Source organism: Anarhichas minor, unplaced genomic scaffold (genome assembly GCF_050575085.1).
Source record: "Anarhichas minor isolate MPS153535 unplaced genomic scaffold, ASM5057508v1 ptg000003l, whole genome shotgun sequence".
In the NCBI taxonomy this organism is placed as follows: Eukaryota; Metazoa; Chordata; class Actinopteri; order Perciformes; family Anarhichadidae; genus Anarhichas; species Anarhichas minor.
In genome coordinates, this window is record NW_027466449.1 from 18,728,701 (window position 1) to 18,755,361 (window position 26,661).

At 41.0% G+C, this 26,661-nt stretch overlaps 2 protein-coding genes across 14 annotated transcripts; one reads left to right on the forward strand and one right to left on the reverse strand.

Moving 5' to 3' along the window:
- Positions 1 to 265: 265 nt before the first annotated feature.
- On the reverse strand, positions 266 to 11,983 carry samhd1 (SAM domain and HD domain 1). Of its 5 annotated transcripts, none has more exons than XM_076101406.1 (18): positions 11,764 to 11,983; positions 9,636 to 9,773; positions 8,939 to 9,229; positions 8,760 to 8,826; positions 8,043 to 8,115; positions 7,286 to 7,446; positions 6,659 to 6,774; positions 6,474 to 6,544; positions 5,328 to 5,486; positions 4,814 to 4,917; positions 4,616 to 4,724; positions 4,302 to 4,393; positions 4,079 to 4,194; positions 3,703 to 3,842; positions 2,897 to 2,995; positions 2,661 to 2,765; positions 1,829 to 1,966; positions 266 to 1,102 (listed from the first exon to the last, which is right to left on the reverse strand). In XM_076101406.1, exons 3-18 carry the CDS (start codon positions 9,117 to 9,119, stop codon positions 962 to 964), a joined length of 1,872 nt encoding a protein of 623 aa, XP_075957521.1. In that variant the 5' UTR covers positions 9,120 to 9,229; positions 9,636 to 9,773; positions 11,764 to 11,983; the 3' UTR covers positions 266 to 961. The 5 variants fall into 5 exon arrangements, with proteins under 5 accessions (XP_075957521.1, XP_075957530.1, XP_075957500.1 ...); XM_076101415.1 differs by lacking the exon at positions 11,764 to 11,983 and adding an exon at positions 10,826 to 11,296 and having other exon boundaries at positions 4,814 to 4,914; XM_076101385.1 differs by lacking the exon at positions 11,764 to 11,983 and adding an exon at positions 10,826 to 11,295.
- On the forward strand, positions 9,690 to 26,661 carry LOC142959910 (deoxynucleoside triphosphate triphosphohydrolase SAMHD1-like). Of its 9 annotated transcripts, none has more exons than XM_076101426.1 (19): positions 9,691 to 9,803; positions 10,563 to 10,681; positions 13,939 to 13,958; positions 14,778 to 14,938; positions 15,154 to 15,269; positions 15,970 to 16,040; positions 17,030 to 17,179; positions 17,276 to 17,373; positions 17,472 to 17,685; positions 18,859 to 18,950; positions 19,095 to 19,210; positions 21,376 to 21,497; positions 22,502 to 22,546; positions 23,129 to 23,203; positions 23,646 to 23,693; positions 24,051 to 24,086; positions 25,205 to 25,309; positions 25,435 to 25,569; positions 25,710 to 26,661. In XM_076101426.1, the coding sequence occupies exons 3-19, from the start codon at positions 13,944 to 13,946 to the stop codon at positions 25,716 to 25,718; spliced, it is 1,608 nt and encodes a 535-aa protein (XP_075957541.1). In that variant the 5' UTR covers positions 9,691 to 9,803; positions 10,563 to 10,681; positions 13,939 to 13,943; the 3' UTR covers positions 25,719 to 26,661. The 9 variants fall into 9 exon arrangements, with proteins under 9 accessions (XP_075957578.1, XP_075957586.1, XP_075957600.1 ...); XM_076101440.1 differs by having other exon boundaries at positions 24,054 to 24,086; XM_076101448.1 differs by having other exon boundaries at positions 19,095 to 19,209; positions 21,414 to 21,497.

Sequence of the window (26,661 nt, forward strand, 5' to 3'; positions counted from 1 at the left end):
AAGTCTATGAGAAAATGACTCTACTTCTCTCTTGATTTATTACCTCAGTAAACATTGTAAACATGAGTTTATGGTCTCAATCTCTAGTTTCAAGTCTTCTTCAATACAGCATGATGTTCATTTAGTACATTATGGTCCATTTAGAGTCAAACAGACCATAAAGCAGGGGATGTGATCGTGAAGTTACCGGATAATAAAAAGCTGACTAAACTGAGAGCACGGCGCCCTCTAGTGTTCAACAAGGATACTCACATGAGGACACAACTGAGGGAAGAGTTTTATTTTCAACCTCCTTCAGTAGGAATACGACATGAAGGATCTCCTCACACCTCTCGGTAAGTTTCACTTTGCACTCTTTCAAAAATATATAGTTTTTTATGAGACATGTTGGATGACATCATACTTTGGTAAGAGGAAAACATTTTAAATGGTATTTAAAAAAATACCATTTAATATGTTGTACAGATGTTAAAGTTGAGCTACTCACTATCAGAACAATAAATAAGTAAACAATATTACACACCTCTGAAAAATAAATAGATAAATTGTCAGAAACTGTTTGTTGACAGAAACGCTTGACGGTAGAGTTTTATACTTACTGTAAAAGTTACGACAACAACAAACCCCTCAAAGCTGAATAAAAGAAAAGCTGTTCAGAGCATCACTCTGACGGACCATGATGCATTGCTCACCTCACACACACATGATCGCTTGTTGGAGAGCACTTCAAGTGGAAGAGGAGGTCTACAGTAAAAACAGATTAAAAATGATAGAACTAAACCTAAACATTTGTGTGTAATATGAACGAGTGTAACAACCCTGAAGAAAGCACCGTGCAGCTTTCTTTATTTTTTTTTTTGGTGCAAAAATACTCTCATCTTTGCTGTGCTCACCAACAGCTCGTAGAAAAATATGATTTTCACTCAACACCGTCTCCTCTACCAAAATGTGTTTCTCTTACTTAGCTGTTAAAAAGCTTAGTTTTGGCTGTCTTCTGTCCGTTAACAAGAGCACGCTTCACTTCCCTTCCTTCCTCATCCTCGTCTCTGTTCGACCAGCCGTCTTTCAGAGGAGTCAGCTCGGGCGCTATTATGTCTCCGTCCTGTGAGAGCAAAACAAACAAAACAACAACAATGAGCTCACAATGGGAGAAAGAATCTGGAGTTACGCATGTGCAGTCTACTTCCACCAGTTCAGACCTTCAGAAGTAGATTACACATTTCATAATTTGATTTGGCTGCAAAATATTTACTCAAATGTAGATTTTTAAGAGTTGTTTCTAAAGCGTCTAAACACGAACTGACCTTTGTTTAATCCCCAGACATGAAAATAGTGTTTTCATCAGTGAACTATTTGTGACAGTCACATTTGAAAAGGTCTGATTGAAGTTACAAGACCTTATTAGGACTGAGGAGGAGAGACGTAGAGACGCCGTATACGTCTCTGGTAGAGACCTGTCAATCACCGTGTAGCCCCGCCCTAAAGCATCCCCTGCTTTATGGTCTGTTTGACTCTAAATGGACCATAATGTACTAAATGAACATCATGCTGTATTGAAGAAGACTTGAAACTAGAGATTGAGACCATAAACTCATGTTTACAATGTTTACTGAGGTAATAAATCAAGAGAGAAGTAGAGTCGAGTAGAGTAGAGTTTCTAGCTCGTTACATGAGTTTTGTAGCGTTTCAGTCTTTGGTTGCATGTTATAATGCCGATGGTCTTCCCCTCCGCTGACGTGGTTTTCAGACCTCTCTCTCTCTCTCTCTCTCTCTCTCCATCTATTACATGTTACTACATATAATCATTGTCCCTGCAGATGAATATTACCTGAGGCTTTGAGAAGTTCTTGTTCATGCACCACTGGACAAAGTGCTTCTTGGCGGCCTCCAGACTCCGGTCATCGGTCTTCTTGCAGTAGACTCTGATCAGCTGCTCAGCAAACTGCTCCGGGAGAAGTTTAGACACCTGACATGAAGGACAGAAAGACGTTTACTTTGAAGCGGCTGCAAACGGCTTCTGAAGTTTAAAGGCCCGTGTCCACATGTGGAGCGCTTCATCCCAGCATTTCATCGAACACGAGCTTTTTAAAAACGTTTACAGGACACCAATATCTTGATGTCACCACTCCAACCACCGTTGTTTGATAGACTAGCATCGCTCCTTTGATTTCTATCATCCATTTGTGCTTCTATTTGTTTTACAGGAGACTTGATCTCATACTTCGTATAGACGAGCTCGTCATCGCTCAGGTGAGAGCTGCAACGTTAGAGGACGACGATCCGGCGATAAAAGCCGTAAATAAACAAAACATAACATTTAAACTTTAAGGTTCCGTTTTACAAACCTGGTTTTCAGACAGAATTGACGGTAAAAACACGGAGTAACTGGGTTTAAAGCAGGGATTGAAATAGTTTGTGCGTTAAATTATTATTTGTATTTAGTTCAGGAGTGATATGAAATGAGACTTAAATCATTGGTTTAGGAGAACAACACAAATTCATGTGATGACGTCACAAAGTAGAAAGATAAACTCAGGAGCGCTCATGGAATGCGTTCGCTCCTCATCGGGAACAATTGGGAAACAAAATACGCTGACGCTCAGATAAGCACAGCATGTGGACACACATTTGGATTGTGCGGCCTTGTGTTCGGTCCTGACCTGGTTCTTGCGTATCTGGATGGCTTTGTTTGGGTCGTCCTTGCAGTAGAAACGCACATTGTTGATGGGGTTCTTCTCCTTCATCCCATAGTCCATATCGATGACCTAAAGGAGTTTTTACAACATCAAGGTGTCAAGGTGTCCGCTTACAATGGAGCTAAAATGTATAATAAAGTATGAAAAATAAAGCACATCGACTGCATTAGATCTTAAAGTAATTAGATTAAAAAGCTCACGTTGACGATGAAGTCCTCTGGCTGCAGACTGACGACGCCCTGGGCGCCGCTCTGAGGGACGGATCCAGCCAGAGCGGCTTCCCAGCTCTGAATCTTCTCCTATTGGAGGAGAAAGAGCAGGAAGAGGAGGAGTCAACAGACGTTGCTTATATCATCTTAGCAGAGACACAACGGGAGATTTGATGTTTGGATTTCTATCATAGTTGCATCATAACAATAAATGCAACATGGAATGATGCATATGTATATAAACCACAAGATGAGCAACCTCTCAGCTCAAATATTAGATTTGTAGGTATTTCTTCATTTTTTAAATCCAATTAAAATATTTAGTATTTTTGTAGTTTAACTAAACGTATCAGGAAGCTCATTACCTCCATCAAAACATGAACGGGTCAGAAATGATTAGGCAACTGAAAACACATCGTCTGTTTATCGCTAAACATAAATGATGAGCAAACATTTGCTGCTTCCAGCTTCTCAAAAGTGAAAAAGTGACTTAAATATCATTGAGTTTTTAAATCAAACAAGTTTGAAATCATCGCCTCCAGCTCTGGAAAAGTGCATCTTTTTCACAATATTCTGACATTGTTCTATAACTAATGAATAATAAAGGTAGATCCCAGATGTGATCCATGAATCGATAATGAGAGTTATTGTGAGCAGCACATCTCAGAACACACAAAGAACCACAAACAACTGATCCATCCAGCTCCACTATCAACTACCATCACTACGACTAAAACAACCCTTGGCCGAGGATGGACGTTATGAAAAGCAGACGTGCGTTTCACACGAACACACACCTGGGTGACACGCAGGGGTTTGTCTGCCTGGGTTTGGCCGAGACACTTGTAGAGGCGTCGACACACGATGTTGCGTAGAATCTCCCTCGAGTCCTTCAGCGCCGCGGAGGAGGAGTTGAGTATTTGTTCAAAGACATTATCTAAATAAAAAAAGGACAAACAGAGAGTCAGTGAGGGAAGCAAACAAAGACGGCACGGTCACGACATCGTTCATCCACTGATGGTTAAACTGTGTCCGTCACACCACAACCGGACAAACGTTTGGTGAATGAAGCGCGGAATTACACTTGATGTTGAAACTACAGTAATGATGATAATGTGTCCTGCCCACTCCTCCCTGTGTCTTCATGTTAAAGACACAGCGGTGTCTACAGACCTGTCAGCTTGGTGTAGGCCTCCATGTCATCGATGGCTTCAGACAGAGTGAACATCTTCCCTCCAGAGCCTTCGATCTGGATGTGCTTGTCCGCTTTCAGAAAGGCCTCTGTGATCCTGAATAATCACATCGTCACTCTTTAAAACATTCTGCTGCATGACACACAAGAGAGGGAACCGCGAAGCAAAGACAGCGAGCTGCATCGGAGCGATCAGCCACTCACATAGTCTCTATGATGTTGCCCACTTTGTGCTGGTAGGCTCTCCTGTGGAGACAGTTCCTCATGTGGAACATGTCGTACAGATTGTTCACCTCCTGTTGAAAGGATTACACCAGAGTAGAGGTCGCTCAGACGAAGCACGTTGTATTTATGGTTCATTTGTTCGGGAAAGAAAACAATATGCAGAGACAAGCTGAGAATAGCTGTCCCATACACGTTTATCGGGGGATGCTTTTCAATCTCAACGACGGGTTTTGGGGTTCAGAGGGTTAAAAGCTGATAAAAAAAAAAAAAAACAGAAGTAACAAAGTCGGCACCTTGTCTCTAGTGCAGATGTGCTTCTGCCCGTCCACCTCACACACTCTGGCAAACTTTAGGAAGCGGCGATAGTCAAAGTTGTTCTGGATGCCCAGGTGGTAGCAGTCCCTGAGAATGAAGCAATGGTGAACGACGGGGAGTTAACCTCAACGGATCAATATCAATATTCAGTGTAGGATTCGGGAAACAAGCCCCACCTGGCAAAGTAGTCCCACTTGTCCACATCGATGCCATTTCTTTTGTTGGCCACGATTTCGTAGAGGAAGGACTTGTCTTCTGGACGGCCTTTGTACGGCCACTGCTGAGATGACAGACAACAGTCTTCATCAAAACCTGCTTTATAGTCCAAGTATGTTCACGTATGCAAAGACACACAAACATACACGAGGACAACAAAGACAAGCAAACACAAACACTATTATTTACAAGTGAGCAGGTGTGGAAATATAAAGCTAGAAGGTACGTATAAGTATATAAAAACAGGTTCTAGGTGGAGTTAAACAGAGGATATGTAAATGTTAAAAATATGATCCTGAACATAACTGAGCTCGTTCAGATGGCCATGTGATCAGTTTTGTGGATCTCTGATCGATAAACTAGCAGTTAATTTCCCTGCTCAGGGAGAACAGGAGAACGTTGTCACTTTTTCCACGATAAAACCTGAATGATGCTACGGACGTATTTCACACACGTAGAACCGTCAGCTTCTACCTTCTGGCCTCGAGCTGCGACCGTGACCGGCGGTCCACCGATCTGCTCCTTGATGAAGTCCAGGTCCTCGGGCAGCACCAGGCCGTGCTGCTCCATCACCGGCTCCAGCCCGTTGTCAGCCACCAGGTAGTCAAACATGTCGAGAGAGGCCTTCTCATGCTGCGACACAAGAACACACTCGCGTTATCAATATGGGACATGTTTTAATGGTTTACAAAATGACTAATTACTCAAATAGAAAGTGCTTATCTCAGCTGAAACACGACAATATATGAATGTTAACACTCGTCTTATCTCACGTTTGCACGTCTGTGCTGATAACGAACACAATGACCGTGTGCCTTGTGGTTCTTATCGCTCTGAACGGTGCAATCGCCATCTCAGTGCTCGACTGTCATAAACTATGACTGCATATAAAGAAAACAAGAGGCTGTTTATTGCTGTAACTTCCCACCGTGTGGTCGAGCAGGAACGTCAACCAGTTTAGAGTAAGAACAAAAGTAGAGCAAACGGTTTCCTCGTCGTCAAGAGTTAAAGACGGCATCGCCTATTTCAGAGTTATGTGACGAGAGGATCGTAAATGTTTCCAGCATCCGACTCCCAGATGATTGTGATGCAAACAGAGTCTTTAGGTTGCAGGGGACGACATTATATAGCAGATGAAAATAATCTCCTCGGTGAGTGACAGAGAGACCTCGAGGCCTTTCCCACTCTAACGTAGACCGTAGTGATCTTCTCTGTCTGACTTTTCCGGTTGGTCACATTTTTTTTTGCAATATCTTACAAAAACAGTCGCTAACTTCAGTCCGCTTTGAGTTGTGTGTTCAAACCAAACTGAGGTGAGACGCTCCTTAAAAATGTTTAAATCCAGTTCAATTGACATGCAGGTCTGGGCTGGTACATAATGCAGGACTTATGAATTAAAAAGGTATTTGTTCGCATCTCCTTAACTGCCAAATAACTTTCTGGTGAATCACACCGCTGGTTTGAAACCGCAGAGAACACATGAGGGAGGAAACCGGAAGAGACTTTCCCAGATCCTCTGCATTTTCCAACTGAGGAAAGAAACTAATGGAAGCACAAGAAGTGATCCATAAAGGTACTCTTTTATGGGCCAAGATAAATATAGATCACATTGTTTCTTACCTTCCAGGTAATCCCTGGACGTGCTTTGGGGATGAACTTCCCGTCAAACATGTGGGAGAAGGGCCCGTGTCCTGGAGAGGAAGGGGGATGCAATGAACACAGTATCGCTTCCGTTCTCGCTCACGCACGCAGACGGCGGCTTAAGAGGTTAAACCCTGAAACGCGTGAGGACCTGCAGCACTCACCCAGGTCGTGACAGAGCCCAGCGATCTGCACACAGAGGACGTCTCTGCGAGAGATGAGCAGCTCTGGCTGCCTCTGGTTCAGAGCTTGAACAAGTCTCCCTGCCAGGTAACCGACTCTGTAGCAGAAGAACACGACGCATTAATAACTTCATACAGATAAGAACTAATGTAACATTTGGTAATACACTTCCTACGTTACAGAGTCTTTTTTAAACTGGTTACGGTTGTCCAGGAGTTCTTGCAATGACACAATTCGCTGAAAGTTATCTTCAGTTAATCAAATGTACCAATAGACTAAAGAAATCTGAGTCGACTCAGCCAATAAGGAGGCAGCTCTATCACGGTCAGCCATGTTTTTCTTTTGTTACGTTTTGTATCTGAAACCAGAAGATGGTCAATTTCAACTGAGAAAATTCTGACCTCAAAACATAGTACGTTGTATTCGTCAGCCATCTTTTATTAAACTTCTGTTTGTCACTTTGGCTACTCGGTGTCTGGCCTTTTGTTGGACCCTAAAGATGACATCATGGCTTTATTAATGTAGTTAACAGCAGAGCGATGTTGGGTCACGATGGCTCTTTGTAAACCCCGGGCAGTAAACGCCGCGTCTATCGCAGGAGGACGTACCCGATGGAGTGTTCGAAGCGGTTGTGGGATGCTCCAGGAAAAACAAAGTAGGCCCCGCCGAGCTGCTTGAGGTTTCGGAGCCTCTGGAACTGAGGTGTGTCGATGATTCTGATGAGAAGAGGATGCATCTCCACGTGACCGTGGATGGGATCATTAAACACCTGGAAGAAGACAGCACAACAAGCAGCTAAGAGACTTATTTATATTAAGAGATGCCCCCTAGAACCCGGTTCTAAACTCGGAGTATCAAGTGAGACGTCCTCGTCTCAAACGTCCTCTCTCTGTCTCTTTGTCTCTCTGTGTCTTTGTCTCTCTGTCTCTTTGTCTCCTCTCAGTACAGCGTGAGACTCACATCATGATCAGAGAGAACTCTGGTCGTCTCAAACACAATAAAACCCTCACAAGTGAGTTCATCACAACATGTGACCAACAAGCAGAACATCAGTCTGTCTGTGGAGCAGCCAGCAGGTAACGGTAGTGATGTCATACGGTAGTGATGTCATACTGAGTTTGATCAGAAGAACAGGATCATCAATGAGAGATGATCACTGAGATCTTTGTTTAGCTGATTTTAGAACTTCTTGTGCTCTTGAAAGACTTTTTGTTTACATACAAGAGTAATAAAGCAATGAGGATTATTTTCGTTATTGAGGAACAAAACAATCTTCCCGTCCTTGTGGTTTATCCCACAGGTTCCTCTCCTTGGTTCTGTTATGTCTTCCTCAGCGCTGTGGCCCTGAACGTGTGACGCTGTTACCTTGTTCGGCGGTGCTTCTATCTGCCACAGCTTCCTGAGGCTGTGTTGAACTTGCAGACGGTCACCGAGGCACCTGGACGACAAACCATCACAAAAACAAAAGGAGACAGAAAACTCAGGTGAGAGGACATTAAAGCAACCCCCAGTTAGGATTATCACGCGGCGTTGTCCTTCTTTGTCACTATTGTCGGTGGCTTTCGGTCTCATTTATTCGTACCCACAATGCACTAGGTCATTATTCACAAATTCTCACAGCTCGGTGTAGTTCTGTCCCACTGTCAAATCATCATGTTTCAGGACTCTCTCGCAGATATTTTGAGCCCTTTATGACGACTTTCCATAAGTCTGGCTTAGCAGACTTTGCCCAATTGGATTACCCACAATTCATAGCGTTCTGACGTTAAACACAGGGGTTACCAGAGGAAGCATTGAGACAAAAAGGTAAACACAGAGGACGAGACATGGATGTTCAGCCTGACACAGAAACATTAAGGGTTAAAAGTGGTACATTAAAAACACAGATTACATTACACAGATTTATTCATCAAACAATGTAATTAGTTGTTGAAGCTGTTTTGACAAAAACGAGTAAATATATTATTTGACAATGACCTCTCATCTTGTCAGGAAAGATCCTGGAAGACGTTTGAATCAGAAGAGAGAAGTATAAAATAAATACTCGCAATTCTACAAAACAAGTTTCATGGGGACACTTACTGCAAACCCATCTTCTCCAGATCAGCATCCCTGAGGTACAACAGCCCGACCCCGGTGATCTTTTGCGCTGCACAACAGAGAATAAAAACATAATTCATGTTTGGGTTTAATATGTCACAGCAGTCCCAAACAGGGACATATAAACAAAGCACCAGAAACAACGGTCAATTCATCCAAACCTCTAAATGTATCTTCCCAATTTCCGAGACCTTCTGCTCGCAGGTACCGACACGTTTGCTCCACTCCCCATCGCATGTAGTCAGACTCCTGCAGCCGGGGCTCCGACACTCTCTTCTCCGGCGTTTTGAAGCTGTCATCGGGGGTCAAAACCGCCTCCAACGGTCGTTTTCTGCTCTCCATGTTGGACCGTAGAACGGGCGGGAGGTCCGGGGTTAAACGGCTGAATTACAGCCGGTAATGTTCCCAAAAAAGGTCGACCCCTCCAAAAACAAACAGCTGATCGAACCGCTCTGCAAAAAAGACACCGAACTGGTGAAAAATACCCGGGTTTTGTTTCTACACCGGGGTGTGGCGACACTTCCGGTGACTGTTTTTCAAAATAAAACACGACAGGCGAAGTGTGTACAGTCTTCAAACGGTGAGAGACAAATTAATTGTTCCATGACACGATGTCCTAAATACCAGTAACACTCACACAAGACCAACACGTACAGATCTTTCAAACTAAATAGTTGTGGTTGGGATTTTTGCTGCACATTTCTATTATTGGACATTAATCACAATGTTTTATTTGCTTCAACCCCTGATCAGAAAATAAATCAAAAGTTGATGATGAGCTCCATTAAACGCTAACCTGGGCTCTATTGAATAGGTGGACATATTTAAAGATTTTATTTCACAAGTAAATCAACTTACTTCCGGTGTTGTACTTGCTTGTTTAAAGTTAACTTGATGCAGGTCGCTTCCTATTGGCTGGCACAAGGAGGGCGGAGCCACAAGCAGCGGAGCGAATGACGTCGGTTGAATCTACTCGTCATCTTGAGAGTCCTGCTTCTGTGGAAGAACAGCTGTGAGGCGTTCAAGGTATGCTGATTGAATAGTGCTGAGCAAATTTGAATTGTAACGTTATTATGATGTGTTCAATGTAACTTTTGAAAGAAAAAAAAAATCAGTTTTGAAGGAGGAGATGTTTTCACAGCAATATAAAATATCTATTGAAGAGAAAACTATGACTTGTTTAACTTCCTAACACTAGATCTAAGCAGCTTATAAAACATGATTAAAAATACTAATGCCAAGATTTATGTTTTTAATCAAAGCAAGTATTTCAATAGAAACACAATCATCTATTCATTTAAATATTGCATTTTTATGCAAATAACCACAATAGATGAAGATAACAAAGTAAATGGATAACATTTAGAATTATAAAATAAATAATAAAATAAAGTCAAAGAACCATGCTAAAAGCTTGTTCACAAAATCTGAACAAAGCATAAATTTGTCCTTTCAAATATCACTTGACTTTACCATCATGGTGCAATAAAGTCTAAGATCAAATTAAAACTGCTTGGTATACCATTGGGTGAGGAATGAATTTCATGTCCTGTTATATGTATTTCTCCAGTTTTATTTGTGTGTCAGCAAAAGTGCTCGCATTTGTTTGAAGAAGTATTAGTTTCCTACAGATTCTCATGTGACTCTGGAAAGGTTCCTTGTGGATCAAGGAATTACACATCAAACGGAACCAAATTCAGGCCAGACTACTCGGCCTTGTTAGAAGTATACATTGTAACAACTTCATGTAATTTAAGTGTTGTCATAATCTGTTTCTCTGATAAGCTGATTCTGCGGACAAAACCAGGACGGAGCACAGTGCATGAAAAATATAAAACTGGGACGTTGTGTGGAACGAGGAAGATAGTTAACATTCTGGCAACACACATGGTTGAGACTGAAGGGTAAGTTTCTTAAAACCACGGTATAGATAGGACTGTAAGGACGAGCGAAATTGGAAAGATAAAACGAATACAGAAGTAATTGGCATATAGGTAAAAGTACCAAGCAGCACTGTTCTTTGATGTCTGTGAAAACGTATCATTTACCTCTTTGTGGGATTATCACGTCTCTGTTCTCTACTCGTCTCAAACCTTCCTCATTCGTGTCCGTAACCGTAAAGCTAAGCTCCGACTGCCACCTCTTTACAACACATTTTGAATCTTTAATCATTACAAGTAATCAAAGACATTTACAGAAATCCTCCCAGAATAGACGGCGGGTCTTTATGGGAGGATTACCGCGACATCTCTGAATCCTTCCCTCAATGGCCTCTCTTTGGCGTTTGAGCTGCTGAATAATAGATTTGAATTTCATCCGACCCCCCGAATAACAAATACATATTACATATACAGCTCGTCTTCTCAATGTTGCCTGACATCGTAGGATAGTTATGTTTTAACTTTCTCGTTTAACACGCTGTAATGACGTTAGATTCAGGCGGATACGTTGGCCTCTGGTGATTGGTTAGCGAGAAATCGAACCCCCTACCTCAATACATAAATGTGTAGGAGTAAAGGCAACGTCAGACCAAAGATGGAAACAGAGTGAAAGGAGTTTACATTCTGTCTATCCGTCAAGGGTGGGACAGTGAAAAGGCGTCTCAGCAGCCTGAGGGAGCAGGATAAGAGCCCGCTGCTCTTATCCTACTCCCTCAGGCTAAAGAAAACGCAGAAGATCAGCGCAGCTCAGGCCTTGGACCATCTGGTTCTGTTTCTCAAGGATACTGGGCTACAATAAAAATGACATATTGTCACTGAAGAGAATATTAAGACGCAACTTGATACACAAACGGATAAGTTTGGAAACGATGACGTAGACACCCACGTTTGCTACTTGATTGGTTGTTAGTCACGACGTGTCCTTCCCTGATTCGTCACGCCCCGATCACGTGACCACCACCCGGAAGATCACAAACAACAGTCTTGATTAACAATCGACTACCAGGTGAATTCAACATGGACAACTGATTACAGGTGTTGCTGACCTTGTTGTCTTCACTAGCAGCTGTTGTGCAGTTCAATTCTGCAGTTTTGTGGAGGAAGCAGTTGCGAGCGGCGTGTCCAGCGGCGTTATCAGCCCTGAAGTCCTGGTTTGAGGCTTTGAGGAGGGCGATGGACACAAAAAAGAGGACTTGCCTTTCCTTATTATTGCTTATTTTGTTCTGCACAACTACTGTGAAGTTCACACAGAAACTGTAAAGGAACAAAAGCAGTAAATGCTCTCCAGTACGACAGAGACTTCAGCCACCCGGCAAAGCTACGACTGAGAAAACAGACAACGAACCCGAGGAAACGAGTGACAGACGTGTGTTGACTACATTTATTGACCCATAATCTAGTAAACCTTTATGTGTAAGTGTTCATTTTAACATGAAATGTGTCTGTTTGAGTTTATAGAGGAAGATTATGGAGGAAGATCTTTATTATGGAGGAAGACTACTTTATTACTAAGCAACCAATCTACTTCCTGTTTACAACAACACCCACATATCCAGTGTAGTGAATAGTCATGTAATATCCGTTTTCAGGCGTGCTAGTCTGGACGGAGATAATTTCGAAAACGATGCTGAAACGGCGTGTGGACGGAGATCGTTTTTGTTTTAAAATGTATTAGTGTGGATGTAGCCTAAGAATTTTGTAGACTGTTTCCTATGAGTTGCGTTGATGTATGACAGTAGTGTGTGTGTGTGTGTGTGTGTGTGTGTGTGTGTGTGTGCAGCTCCTGTCCACACTACTCCGTTTCTCCTTGGATGCAGATTTGTCAAATAGAAACGATCTCCGTCCACACTGGAGTTTCAGCATCATTCTCTAGTTGATCTGTGTCCACACGGCAGCCGTCGAAGGCGGACAGCACGTGACCATTAACGTACACTGGGCATGCGCGTGATGGTGTAAACAGGAAGTGGATTGCTTGCTTAGGTAAAAAAAAAAAAAATACAACAGAGTAATAAAGTAGTCTTTAATAATGAAAGGTTGTATTTGATACTTAAGATCTTCCTCTAAAATCTCTCTATAAACTCAAACAGACAGTTCGTGGAAAGTTTTAGAAGTTTTATTTTTCAGACGTAGTTACAGCGCTGCGGGTCTCTCGCTCTCTCTCTCTCTCTCTCTCTCTCTCTCCAAATTTACTTTAACATCAACACTTACACATAAACGTTTACTAGATTATGGGTCCATCAATGTGGTCTCTCACTCGTTTCCTACATGTTGTTGATGTCTGTTCTCACTTGTAGCTCTGAACGTCATGTCCGCCTAGCTAGCTTCTAAGCTAATTTTAACATTACCGCCAATGGAGAAATGCTAACCGCGATTAGCATTTAATACAACACAAATGTTATACTAAACACGCGAATAGAATATATCTACGTACATCTTTTCATGCTTCATAAATACATACTTACAGACTAAGGTCTCTCAAGGCTACCAAACGGAAGAAGTAAAACGTTAGTGCAGCATGTCTTCTCATTAGAATCTAAAAACAACGAGCTGCTCCATAGGGCTGATGCCGGTCACGCCGCTCGCTAATCACTCCAATAACAGCTGCTTCCTCCACAGATATGCAGACTTTTACTGCATAGCTGCTGCTAGCAGCAACATCATGTAGCTGCTGTGCTAGCAGCAACGCTTGCAATTAGTTATCCATGTTGAAAGGAATCGCTGGTAGCCCAGTTTGTTTTCTTCCGGGTACGGGTCACGTGATAGTGAGTGTGACGAATAAGGGACAGAGACGTCATGGTTGCCAACAACCAATCAAGTAGCGAACACGGGTGTGGGCGTAATTTTTTCTAAGCACATCGGTATCCGACCGTCCACACGCAAACGCAACCCCGGAGTTCTCAAATACCTCCAACCTCAGCAGAGTTTTCAGATTCCTCCGTTTAGGGTGCTCCAAAACTCCGGCGTAGTGTGGCCGCTCAGTGTAAACGTAGCAAATACGGAGTAAAAACGGAGTAAAAACCTAGGGCCCTGTCCACATTACTCCGTTTTGTGGACACTCCGTTTTAGGTGTGTACTAAAGTGTGTACTAAACTAAAATCTCTAATTTATTCAACAACATCCACCTCACTGGATTTCTTTCAGGTTTCACAACTGGCCTTTCTCTCTCCAGCTCGTTCCCTAATATGTTCTTCTGTTTTTTTGTTTTCCCCCATTGTCTATAGAGACCATGACGACAGACAAGGTAACATATCATGTGTTTATCCGTACATTACACGACATGTTCAGTGCTGGAGAGATGAGGGAAACCAAACAGAGCAAAGCTGAAGAGCTTGTAGAATAAACAGTGAAGGAGTGTGTAAGATGCCAGGGTCAGTGAATAAACCTGCACAAAGTCAAGATTATGTGTTTACTGTTGTTGTTGAATCTATTGTCAGTCTTCAGCAAAAAAAAAATGAAAGTAATGAAGATGAGGAAGATTGCAGTCTGACACGAATGACAAGAAGAACAGGGGCGGTTTTTACTGTCAGTCTTTTGGGTCAAAAACAGACCAGTTGTGTCCAATATCTGTTCTATCTTGTCGTACCAGGTGCTCAATGATCCCACGGCCGTGTTTTTAAGTCATTCCTTTGAAGCTTCATGTTTGGGCTCATTGGGCCTCGTGCAAGAACATTTTCATATTCCGGTGTCACGTGAAAATTGGTAGAATAATGTTTTGAGTGAAGAATCTCTTTTAATCTTGTGATACCATGATACATCATATCACCCGCATCGTATCCTGCTGCTCAGGGCTTCTCAACCTTTTGTAACTTAAGACCCACTTCTGATAATCACAATAATTCAAAGGACCACTTCACTAAACAAATGAGAAATAAACGAAACATGACCAAAAAAAGAGAAAATTTAACAGGGATGTAACTACTGTATGTTATGTCGCTGTCAGCTGACGAAAAGCAAATATTCTGTTGACGCTTTCAGAGCTCTCAGGATAACTGGGTCTGGTTCTACTGGTTCTCTTCTGGATGATAACTTAACTGGGTTTTGGTTCTATGTGTTCTGCCAGGTGTTTAATGATCCCATCCATGGCATGGTGGAGTTACCCCCTCTACTCGTCAAAATCATAGACACACCTCAATTCCAGAGACTGCGCTACATCAAGCAGCTCGGAGGGGCCTACTTTGTTTACCCTGGAGCATCACACAACCGCTTTGAACACTCGATTGGGTAAGTCTGTTTTTCATCAGATAGTTTTATGTCTTAAGGGAATCACACTCCTAATTGAGCAAAGACTGGTTTGCAGTGAAGAACACAATACAATCAATAAAACCAAAGTAAACACACAGCATACCTTGGGCTGTAACAAAGGTTCATACTTTCAGCTTTGCAGCAGGATACTTGTGCGATGAGTTTGTTGTTGTGTGTTGTGTGTGGGGATAAAGGGTGGCGCACTTGGCAGGAGAGCTTGTTAAAGCTCTGAAAACAAGGCAGCCGGACCTCAACATCAACAACAGAGACGTCCTTTGTGTGCAGATTGCTGGTCTTTGCCATGACCTGGGTGAGTGATACACACCTTCTCACGATCACATCTAATGCATGAAGGCTGGTCCTCAATGAAGGCAGACAACACAAATACATTCACATGTACACTTTCATGTGAACCATTTCACAATCTGTTTCTCTCAACCAATCACAGCCCACCCTCACCTCAGGAGGTTCATTTAAACATGACTCCCTCCTCACTGATCCTTTCTACACCGATGCTGTTGCAGACCGTACTGCTGGCAGAGCTTTGCCTCCTCCACCCTTTTATAGTTCAGAGTTCACTTTGCATTGCAAATGTATTCAAAGGTTACTTCAGGCTCATTCCTCATTTTCTTTTTCTGTATTTAAATGGGACCATGTACTGCAAGTGTGATAATCACTGATAGTAAACAATAATAACAGCTAATGGGAGCAGATTACAAAAAAAAGAATAATTATTTTATTAACCCTTGAGGGGAAATAATTGTTTTCCCTTTAATGTTATTTACACACACACACACACACACACACACACACACACACACACACACACACAGGCTGGGAGAGAGAAGTTAGAGGCCTTGGACAAGGGCACTTTTGCAGTGCCCAGGAGATGAGCTGGCACCTCTCCAACTACCAGTAGACACATTTTTAAAATGAATAACCCAACACCAGTTTGATGTTTTTTTTATCTGTTTTTGCAATTTAACTCTTATTTATTTATCCATATCTAGGACATGGGCCTTTCTCCCATATGTTTGAAACGTTCATCAACAGAGCACGTCAAGAAAAGAAGGATTGGAAGGTAAGAAACCACAAAATAACCGTTGAAATCGCAGCATCGTTGAGCCAAAGGAGTCGAGCTCACTTGGGAGAGCAGTGGGATTCTGGGTCTCTGTTGTTGATGGTTCAGTGTTGGTATTTTTAAATTCTAAATGACTTCAAGAACAACAAGTTCAAGTTATAAAATAAAATAAAATGCTGCCTGTTTAAGAGAGAGAGTGAACAGTGATTTTCAACAAAACTACCTGTCAATCATATGCCCTTTATACCAAAATCATGAGACTAATCAATACAATATGGATACCATGAGAGAGATAAGACTCTGGCAAACGCGGAGATGTCTTTTTTATGTTTGTGGTGTTAATAATGTGAGCTCCAGAGCAATATACAAAACTGGTACCGTCTGCTTTTTTTGTGACAAGATTAGCTACTTTTAAATCCAGAAATTATTCATGAAGAGTGAAGATTGTGGATTCAGTGGCAAAAGACACATCTTTTTTTCACAACATTCTGAAGCTGCTCTTCAATGTGCTTATTCGTCAATTACTTTTTAATGGAGGAAACGCGGTTGTTCGCCTGTCCCGATGCCAGATGAATCAGTCGGTTCAAAGGTCTGGACCCAGATAAAGAGATAAGGGCAAGAGAGGCAGAATGTCAGAGGAGCATAAGCTAACAAAGGATGTCCAGACCAGTTCTAGTTTGGGTTAGAGGGGAGGTGACCAGGAGAGTCTTGGGGCAAACCCTAAAGTAGAAGAAAGACCTTCATTAACAGATGTTCTGATACAAAAGTTGGGACATATCATGTATATTAGATGGCTTTCCCAAAACATCAATATTTATGCTATCAAATGACATCAAACATGACAGTGGAAATGGATGTTATGACTTTTGTATTGTTTTAATAAATGTCAGCAGTATCATTTAAATACAAAACGTGGTGCAATGAAAATACACAACTTCGCAATACAGGATTTTTTGCCATCAAAACTAACAAATCTGTGTATCTTGCAGCATGAGGAAGCCACTCTAAAAATGTTTGACAGCATGGTGGAGGAATGTAACCTCCTGGATGAGGAGTATGAGTATGAGGATGAGGACAAGAAGAAGAAGAAGCTGCTGCCCGATGACCTGAAGTTCATCAAAGACATGATTAAAGGACAGGTACTGTGTCTGAGTGAATTGTGTAGAATTAGTCAGTTATCATCATCATGGCTACAGCAGCCATTCTAATGCCACTGCTGTCTGTCATCTCTGCAGCCATCTGAAGACCATCCAGAAGAAAAGTCCTTCCTCTATGAAATCGTGGCCAACAAAAGAAATGGCGTTGATGTGGACAAGTTTGACTACCTTGCCAGGTGGGGCTTGTTGAACGGCGACTGTAGATGAACTACAACGTATTATCTTAACGTAAGAAACATTCTCATTTCATATATCTCACTCTGTCTCTTCTCAGGGACGCCCACCACCTGGGCATCAAGACCAACTTTGACCATCACCGCTTCATCAAGTTTGCCAGAGTGTGTGAGGTGATGCAAGAGGACGGGCAGAAGCAAGAGGACGGGCAGGAGCAAGAGGACGGGCAGGAGCAAGAGGACGGGCAGGAGCAAGAGGACGGGCAGGAGCAAGAGGACGGGCAGAAGCAAAAGCAAATCTGCACTCGAGACAAGGTGCTGACTTTGCAATTTCTTCTTTTTCGATCAGTTTTTAAAACAGCAAACTATTTCAGGGTCCAACAATAAGGATGTCACAATATGATAATTTAATATCACAGTTGTCATGTTACGGTTTTAATTATTATTAACCAGAATATTTGTAATCAGCCTGTAGCTAATGAACTAAGATATGAATAATCAACCTTTTCCCTTTACTTTGTTTAAGTCATCCTTACTGGTTATTTACATGAAAACAGCAGCACCGATCGATCCGAGCTCCGTTGAGAAAACAAGCTTTTTAAAAGTTGTTTGCTTGTCGTCTTGCGGAGAAAACTAACAAAACATGAATTCAGACTTTTTACAAATCTGCATCATTATGTAGTTATTTCGGCATCTCTTTGTGTCCGTTTATTGCAGTTAAATCACAGAAAAATCTTTTTATTTTGGGTTCATAGAGCCGATATGTGGCTTGCTAGAAACAGTGAATTCTCCTCTGATGATGTTATGAACTCAGACAAGACGGCGTTTATTTCCTGGATATCTGAGACTTCCACAACACGTACTAAGCAGAAATAGAGGTTATTTCCTTCACGGTTGATGGGGGAAATAAATGGCTTAGTTGATAACGGTTTCCATGGAGATAAGCCACTCCTCCTCTCCAGCGTGTCTAGTGCGAATAACGCGAATAAACACAAATGATCCCGCGAGTAAACATCCGTAAGTAATTTGACGCGAAAATTCGCTTCGCCTTTGGTGTGAACGCATCATTACATTACACGTACAACATACAGCTCTTCTTTAAGCAGGAATTATAAAACAGGGAGCCAGTGGAGATGAGCCAGGATGTGGTGATGTTAAAACCAGTGAGAAGCCCAGAAGTGACCATGGTGTCAGTGGGATAAAGCTCTTCGAGGCGTCCATTATAAGAAATTAATGGAGTTTCTCTCTGAAATTCCTCTGGGACAATATATTAATCGGCAACATCACACGCACAAAGTATTTCTACAGCTGCAGAACATAGTAACACGTTCACAAACTTATATTAGTGAGTTTTTACTGAAACATTTCACAAGCTCAAAATATTGACCCATAATTACTTCCACGTGGACCCTGCTTTTCTTTATCAGATTTTAAACTACAATCAATTGTTATGAGTTGTGACTAAACTATAAGTGATGCTCTCCACAGGAGGTGAACAATCTGTACGAATTGTTCCACTTAAGATACACCCTCCACAGAAAAGCTTGCCAGCACAGCGTGAACAAGATCATAGAGTCTATGTGAGTAGCTACCTTTCCCCCGTTGGTACTCTAATAACAACATTTACCTTTTTTCTGCTGTAGCTTATTTCATTTGCTTCATAATTCCCTCTCTTGTATGTTATGCAGCAGAATGTTTTAAAATGTGATGATGTGATTATTCAGGATCACAAAGGCCTTTTTGAAAGCAGACAAGCACATCCAGATCAAAGGCTCTGGAAGGAAGATGTTCACTCTCTCCACAGCCATCGATGACATGGAGGCCTACACCAAGCTGACAGGTCTGTAGACACCGCTGTGTCTTTAACATGAAGACACAGGGAGGAGTGGGCAGACGAACCGCCATCTGTGCCATGTTCAACAAATACAAACACTGAGTTCCAAATCACATACGTTTTACTTTTTGTACAAACTGCAGCTGTCCTTACAAAAAAACATTCTTCTTGCATTAAATTGGACATATTACTTCATCATAAGATTTTACCTTGAACTTTGACCCTCTGGCTCATTTATCAGCTGCACCGGGGATTGTGGGTCAGAGCAGCCAGAACAGCAAAATGAGACCAGATGCAGTAGAACGTCCTGGTATTTTCTGCATACTGCATTTGACACACTAAATACTTTTGTGGCATGTTAATTGTATGGTAGTATCAGTATTGGAACACAGTACTTTTTAAAAGTACTGTTATGGTCTGGCTCTTGAACCACAACAAAACGTCACGAAAAACTCAGGCACGGTGCTTAACAAAGAAACCACCTTTATTAGAGAAAGGTCAGGACATTTCCAAGTGCAAAACAGGAGAGCGTTCTCACAGAAAAACAGACGGGGTAACTCCTGCTGCTAGACACCCCGTGTAGCACACCAGGTGTCAGTGGAAGAAGCCAGCCCCTCCTCCGGATGGGGCGGGTCTTGTAGGGCGAAGCCGTTGGCCAGCTGCCTCCAATCTTCCTGATGGCCCTGGGCCGTCACAGTACACAGTAGTTTCAAAACATGTTCAATTGTCCAAACATGTCCGTTAGACTGCGGTCAGTATTATCACTTGTGTTATTTATTTATTCTTTTTACACCAACAGTGATATTAAACCTTTTGACAGTGTTTTTAATTATGTTAAAGTCTGTAAAGCTAGAATACATATGTGATCTGAGTTTATCACACCTCAGAAAAAATGTGTTTTTTAACCACCCAGACAAATTTGAATGATTAAAAACATCACAGAGCATATGACATTATGTTTTTTGAATGTTACCTGAGGGACTAAGTTTGGTTAAAGGTTGTTGGAGTGTAAAATTCATGTAAACTTGATGAAATCCATTAAAAAGCAGGACAGAGCTGTAAACACGACCCTGAACTTTGATACATTAGGAAATACAAAATTCACATTTCCACAAATTTGGGAAATACTTTGATGTAGACGTTGCAGTCAGCCACTCCCTGTAGCGCTACAGGTAGTTAGCCAGTTTGCTGTACATGCTAATGATTGCAGGCAGATAAACACATCATTTAATTCATCACTTACACTTTTTGCACTTGTAAAGACAAAATCAAGACACAGCCCTCCAGACTGTAGACCAGAGGTCTTCAACATGGGGTCTGCAACCCCTAGGGGGTCCGCGGAGGTACTGCAGGGGGTCCGCAAAAGTTTTGGTTGATTAGACAATTTTTAAAAATTAAAATTTTTTAATTTTTTTCCAAACATGAATGTGTCCATTATTTTAATAGTTCAGTATTGTATGCAGGATAACAGGTATGTTTATGCATAGCAGTGGCACTAATAGGCCATCACTCATTTTCGTTTCCACATTCATGTTTAAAATAAAAACGTCAATTTGAATATCTTGTATGCATGATTATCATGCAATTAACAGACAATGTTGATATTGACATTGGTATCAGCTGACAAGGTATGTTTATAAATGTCAGTGGCACGGCCTCTCTACTCACTGTACCTTCACATGTTTAAAATAAAAACATGAATATATGAACCTGTGTATTATGTGAATAGCTTAGTATTGAATGCACAATAAAGAGGTTTATACATGGCACTAGGCCCAGTTCAATATAAAACACAATTTTATACAATATATATAGTCGGGGTCCCTGCTCCATCTCTCTATCAGTTTGGGGGTCCTTGGCCTGAAAAAACGTTGAAGACCCCTGAACTAGACGCTCTTCTTAAAGCCTGATGCACATCGCTTCAGCACGGAGAGAGATCCCAAACTTGCCGTACCCTGTTACGTTGCTTTGGTATTATTGGATAGTTGAGTTTGGCAAATGGGCAATTGTGAGTAGAAGCAACTTGCTGAAGTTAAGTAAAAGTAATTTGATCACATTGATATTGTTTATTTCTTTGAGTTATGACTCTGACTATGATGTCATTATTTATTTTGTGAACACTATAAATGATCTTGTGACCCTTTCTTTGGTTTGTTCTAACTCACCTGTAGATCAAGTGTATGAACAAATACTCTACTCTTCCACCCCGGAGCTGACTGAGGCGAGGGACATTCTGAAGAAGATTGTCGATCGAAAACACCCCAGGTGTCTGGGTGAAAGAAAGCCTACCGAGGTACGCACTAGTGTCATTGTGTGACTGTATCACATGCAGGCCTGCAATTTTGTCATTTTAAGGGCAAGACTACTTGACCTTTGGCGTCCATCAAATCTACAGAAGTAATGAATTTCACTTGAGGGTTAAGGGTGATTTTATTTTTATGCCTCCACGCCGGCAGCAGCCGTGGATGGTCCGGTCTATTCTCATGAATATCATTCTCAAATTTCTTCAAATTTGGCGCACAAATCCACTAGATGTTGTAGAATCAATTTGAACTGATTAGATATTGGGGGTCAAAGGTCAGTGTGACCTCACCAAACATCTTTTTGGCCATCATAGAATAATTCATATGCTAATTATGACAATTGCATACAAATGTGTGTTAGGATAAAAGGATGAAGTGATGACATTTTGGACAGACATGGATGTAAACCCGACCATTCCTCAGACTTTGTCACAGAAACCTCACTGTTTATTTTACATTAGAGCATCATCTCCCTGTTGATTGTTTGATTTGATCCTGAATCGTCGAAACCTCTGTAGAGTAAACAGAGCGCTATGAATCATTGATCATCCTTCTGACATTTAATATTGATTGTGATTTTCCCGTGATGATGGTTTACAGAAATATGTGATGAATTAGTGTAATGACAGCTGCTCTGCCACCGTTGGAGAACCTTGCTGATGTGACGCAATCCTTGAAATTGCACTTTCTTTGCCGCTCTTCTCTTTGACAGGTCTAATGACTGCTGAAGCGGCCACACATATTGATATGCAAACTAATGTATAAGAGCGTTTCTGCATTCATTAATAGATAACAGTGGATATTTCTGTCTTTGTGTGTACGCTCAGTTTTAGTTGTGAATCTACAAAGAGTTTTATGCAACAGGGCCTGGTGTTTTGTGATTGTTGCTGTTTTGTTGTGGACAGAGAGTGAAAACACAGAGACAAAGTTACATTTAACTTTAATTTGATCTCAAATTTCTCCATCTCTAACCTTTTCTCCCTCCCTCCCTAAGGACATGATTACCAAATTGGAAAGCAAAAAACCTGGCACTCTAGAGGTGAGTTTTTCAGTCTAATTACTTGAACTTTTCTTAATCTTCTATTTATTATGATGTGATTTGTAAGATATGAATCAGTAAAAAATTAAAATAATTAACCTCTCAGTTGGCAAACAACCAAACTCTGCATCACAGCTGATATCTGGCACGGTGTGGGACAGACATCCTGGCTGAAGAATCATTATCTTATAGTCACATCATAAACACTGTTAATGACAGCAGCTGTGCTGTATGATCGATATCAACATTTAGAATGATCACAGAGAGTTGAACTGTCCTCTCAACTTAACAGCCACACAGCTCCTGCTTGTGAACGGGCTGCAGACACAGCTGCTCCCTCTGTTGAGTGCCAGCGCATTAAACCTCCCTTCAGTCCCCTCCTGCTCCCTGTGACGAGCCTCATACACTCACATTTATTATACGTATATAAGCTGTGGCTCAATCTGTAGGTGAGAAGAAGTGTGGACAGACAAAACAGTGTTTTCAATTTCAACTGCTTCATGTTGATCAGAGTAAAATGTGTTAAGTTGGAATAAATTTCAAATCTCTTGTCCCTCCCACTACTCACCTTTTCTCCACAAGGATTTGAAACGTTGTTGGGAAGAGGAATTGGCCGACTTTCATGACAAACAGACACCAGAGGACTCTGAAGTTCGCGTGAGTTTTTAGTCCAATTACTTTTAGTTCATGTGGTGGGAATTTTATAATATAAACTCAAGAGAGAGAGATGTCTGGGTTTATTCTCGATACTTGCAAGCAGAGAAAACAATCACCAACAGTCACAGATATTGTCCAGATGTTGAGCAACGTTCTATTTCACTCCATCTATATACTTTGCATATGTCTGTTGCTGGAACATCACAATTGGTTATAGAAGATAATTCTCCGATTGGCTCGAACAGACTATCATAAGTTACATTTAAGTTGTGGCTCAATTTTTAGGTGAGAAAAGTGTGAACAGAGAGCCAAAACAGTGTTTTCAATTTCAACTGCTTAATGTTGATCAGAGTATTATTAAGTTGAAATAAAATTCAAATCTCTTGTCCCTCCCACTACTCACCTTTTCTTCTCTCTCCCCACGGAATTTAAATGTCGTCAGGAAAAGCAATTGGCCAACAAATTGAAAGCAGAAGACTCTGAAGTTGACGTGAGTTTTTAGTCCAAATACTTTTAGTTCATGTGGTGGGAATTTTGTAATAAAAACTCGAGAGAGAGAGATGTCTGTTAAGGGTTTATTCTCAACACTTGCAAGCAGAGAAAACAATCACCAACAGCAACAACAGTCACAGATATTGTCCAGATGTTTCTTTTATACGTATATAAGCTGTGGCTCAATTTTTGGGTCAGAACAAGTGTGGACAGAGAGACAAAACAGTGTTTTAAATTTCAACTGCTTAATGTTGATCAGAGTATTATGTGTTAAGTTGGAATGAATTTCAAATCTCTTGTCCCTCCCACTACTCACCTTTTCTCCTCTCTCCCCACGGATTTGGCCGACTGTCAGAAGGACGGACTGACAGCAAAGGACTTTGAAGTTCACGTGAGTTTTTAGTCCAATTACTTTTAGTTCATGTGGTGGGAATTTTGTACTATAAACTAAAGAGAGAGATGTATGTTAAGGGTTTATTCTCAACACTTGCAAGCAGAGAAAACAATCAGCAACAGTCACAGATATTGTCCAGATGTTGAGCAACGTTCTATTTCACTCCATGTGTTTACTTTGCATATGTCTGTTGCTGATTGGTTAGAAGATTGTGTGAAATTCTCTGATTGGCTCGAACAGACTACATACATCACTACATAGTCATCATTTTATTGATTGCATCTTTTTGCTGACCTGTCTGCTCATATGTCACTGCACCCACAATGTTTACTCAGTCAAGGTGAGAACCATAGAAATAAAAGAAGAGTAGAGACATTCACATTTAAATCAACGTAGCAGGATGGTCAGAAAGTCAAACATTTTTAAGCTGGACCGTTGTTATTGTGATTGCTGTAGCGAGCTAACTTTAGGTTTTGTATTAACAACTAAAACGAGCAGTGGAGAAGAAACGTTAGGAAGCATAGAGAGACAGAGTTAAAGAGTAAAACTTAACAACTTGATGCTTCATCCACACACTTGATACAGAAAAACACACTGCTATCAACAGATGAGTGACAGCTGTGTTCGCTCATTTTCTGTAACCAGTGTAGCATTAAAGCATGGTGGCATTAGCAAGATAGCTAACTAGCAGACAGCTGGCTAGTTAGCTAGTTAGCTAGCTTGATAATTCCAAAGCTAACTAGCCACCCATTCATCTCTGGAGCTGCGTCTTCTCTCTTCTCAGTGAGCTGTGACATCACTTTACAAACCCACCATAACAACATTTTATTTTGTACTTGTCAAATTTGCACAGAAACATGTCCTTTCTACTCTTGTTCTCTCTCTTGTTTTCCATCTTACAGCATAAAACAGAACTTAATAATAAAGCTTTTATTACTCCTTTATAACATGAAGTGATTATTATGTTATAGGTTTAAACTGGTAATTTCCCCTGCTACACTTCACTTTTCTTAAAATCTTGAAATATCATTTATATTTGTGAGATGTTGCCTTCCTTCATTGGTATAATTTACATGAGAAAGTAAAAACAGGTGTCTGTCTTCTGTCTCTTTTAGTTCGTTAAATTTGACTATGGGATGAAAAACAAGAACCCCATCGATGAGATGCGGTTCTACAAGAAGAGAAACCCTGATGTAGCAAACAGGCTCCCCAAACACCAGGTCAGAACTACACCACAACAGCTTTAATCTTAATCTATCGTGGCATTATCTTGTGTGTCTTTCTTTATAAGGCCTCCTCTGTTATGTCATTATTCTCTAATGTATGCTGCTTTCATTCTTTTCAGAAGTCCGTGTTTCACCCAAAATACTGCTCTGAGTGGCTGATCAGGTTTTACTACAAGAACACTGATGAAGCAAGTGTGACGAAAGCCTACAAGCACATGGTCCTGTGGTGTGAAACTAAACATGGAGATATTAAGGTAATATTTAGATTTAGGCTGTTAAATATAGTATTATATATTTAAAGTACGAGTATAAGGATGGGGACGTGAGTTTCTGCTTCAGTGATGTCTCACTCTGCTCTTGTTCCTGATACTGATGCACTTTTCTCTTTATTTAGATGCTGTAGGATACACAAGAAGACCCGAGCCCACCCAGGAGGAAATATCCAAAACAATGAATGAAGCAGTTTTGGAAAATGAAGATTAAAATTGAAAAAAGAAAGCCATTCCTCCCTGATAGTCATCATGGTTGATTGTTATTAAGACACTCAACAAGGGGAGCATGTTAAAGAGCACAGCCTAAATCTTGAGGTCTCTCAAAACATTTTACACCATTTTTCTCCAAAAACGAATGATTTAAGAGTAATGAGGATCATTATTACATATTAAAGCCCTGTTGAATATCATACACATACCTTTGTTTTGGTTGAGTCATCTTGACTCAGCTTTATTGAGGCTCACTTCTCCATCTGCAGCTGATTATTACATCACGTTTAAAACAGAATCAGTGCTGAATAACACCAGAAGCCGGCCGTTGAGTAATTCTGTTAACAAATCATCATTCAGCTCACGGTCACACCAACAAAGTGAACATTTAGCTTTTGGTTGAGGGATTTTAAATATTTAGAGGTGTTTGGTTTTTATGTTAATCGTGTGAGTTAATGTGTTAATCTGACTAGATATTATTTTGACTCTGAGTGATGTTTGATTGAAGGTTGTTTTGGTGTTTGTTGTGGTTCCAACGTACTTATCATTCTGTATATCTCTCCTCACCGACTGCATTTATTGTTACTTATTCACTTGTTTTTAAATCTCTTTTATTGGTGCCAACGATTTGAACGATTCTATCTTTTGAAACTGGCTCTTGGGAAGCACTTTGTATTTAATCTATCAATATGAAATATGAATTATGATTAATATTACTATTATGATTACATCATATATCACTGTTTCTCACTATACTCTTATGATATAGCTCAACTGGCCTTCTTTAATGTAATCATGGGTATGCATGTGGTGAAGACAAACTTTGGGTATTGTTGTACCTGAAATAAAACTATTCTTATCTTT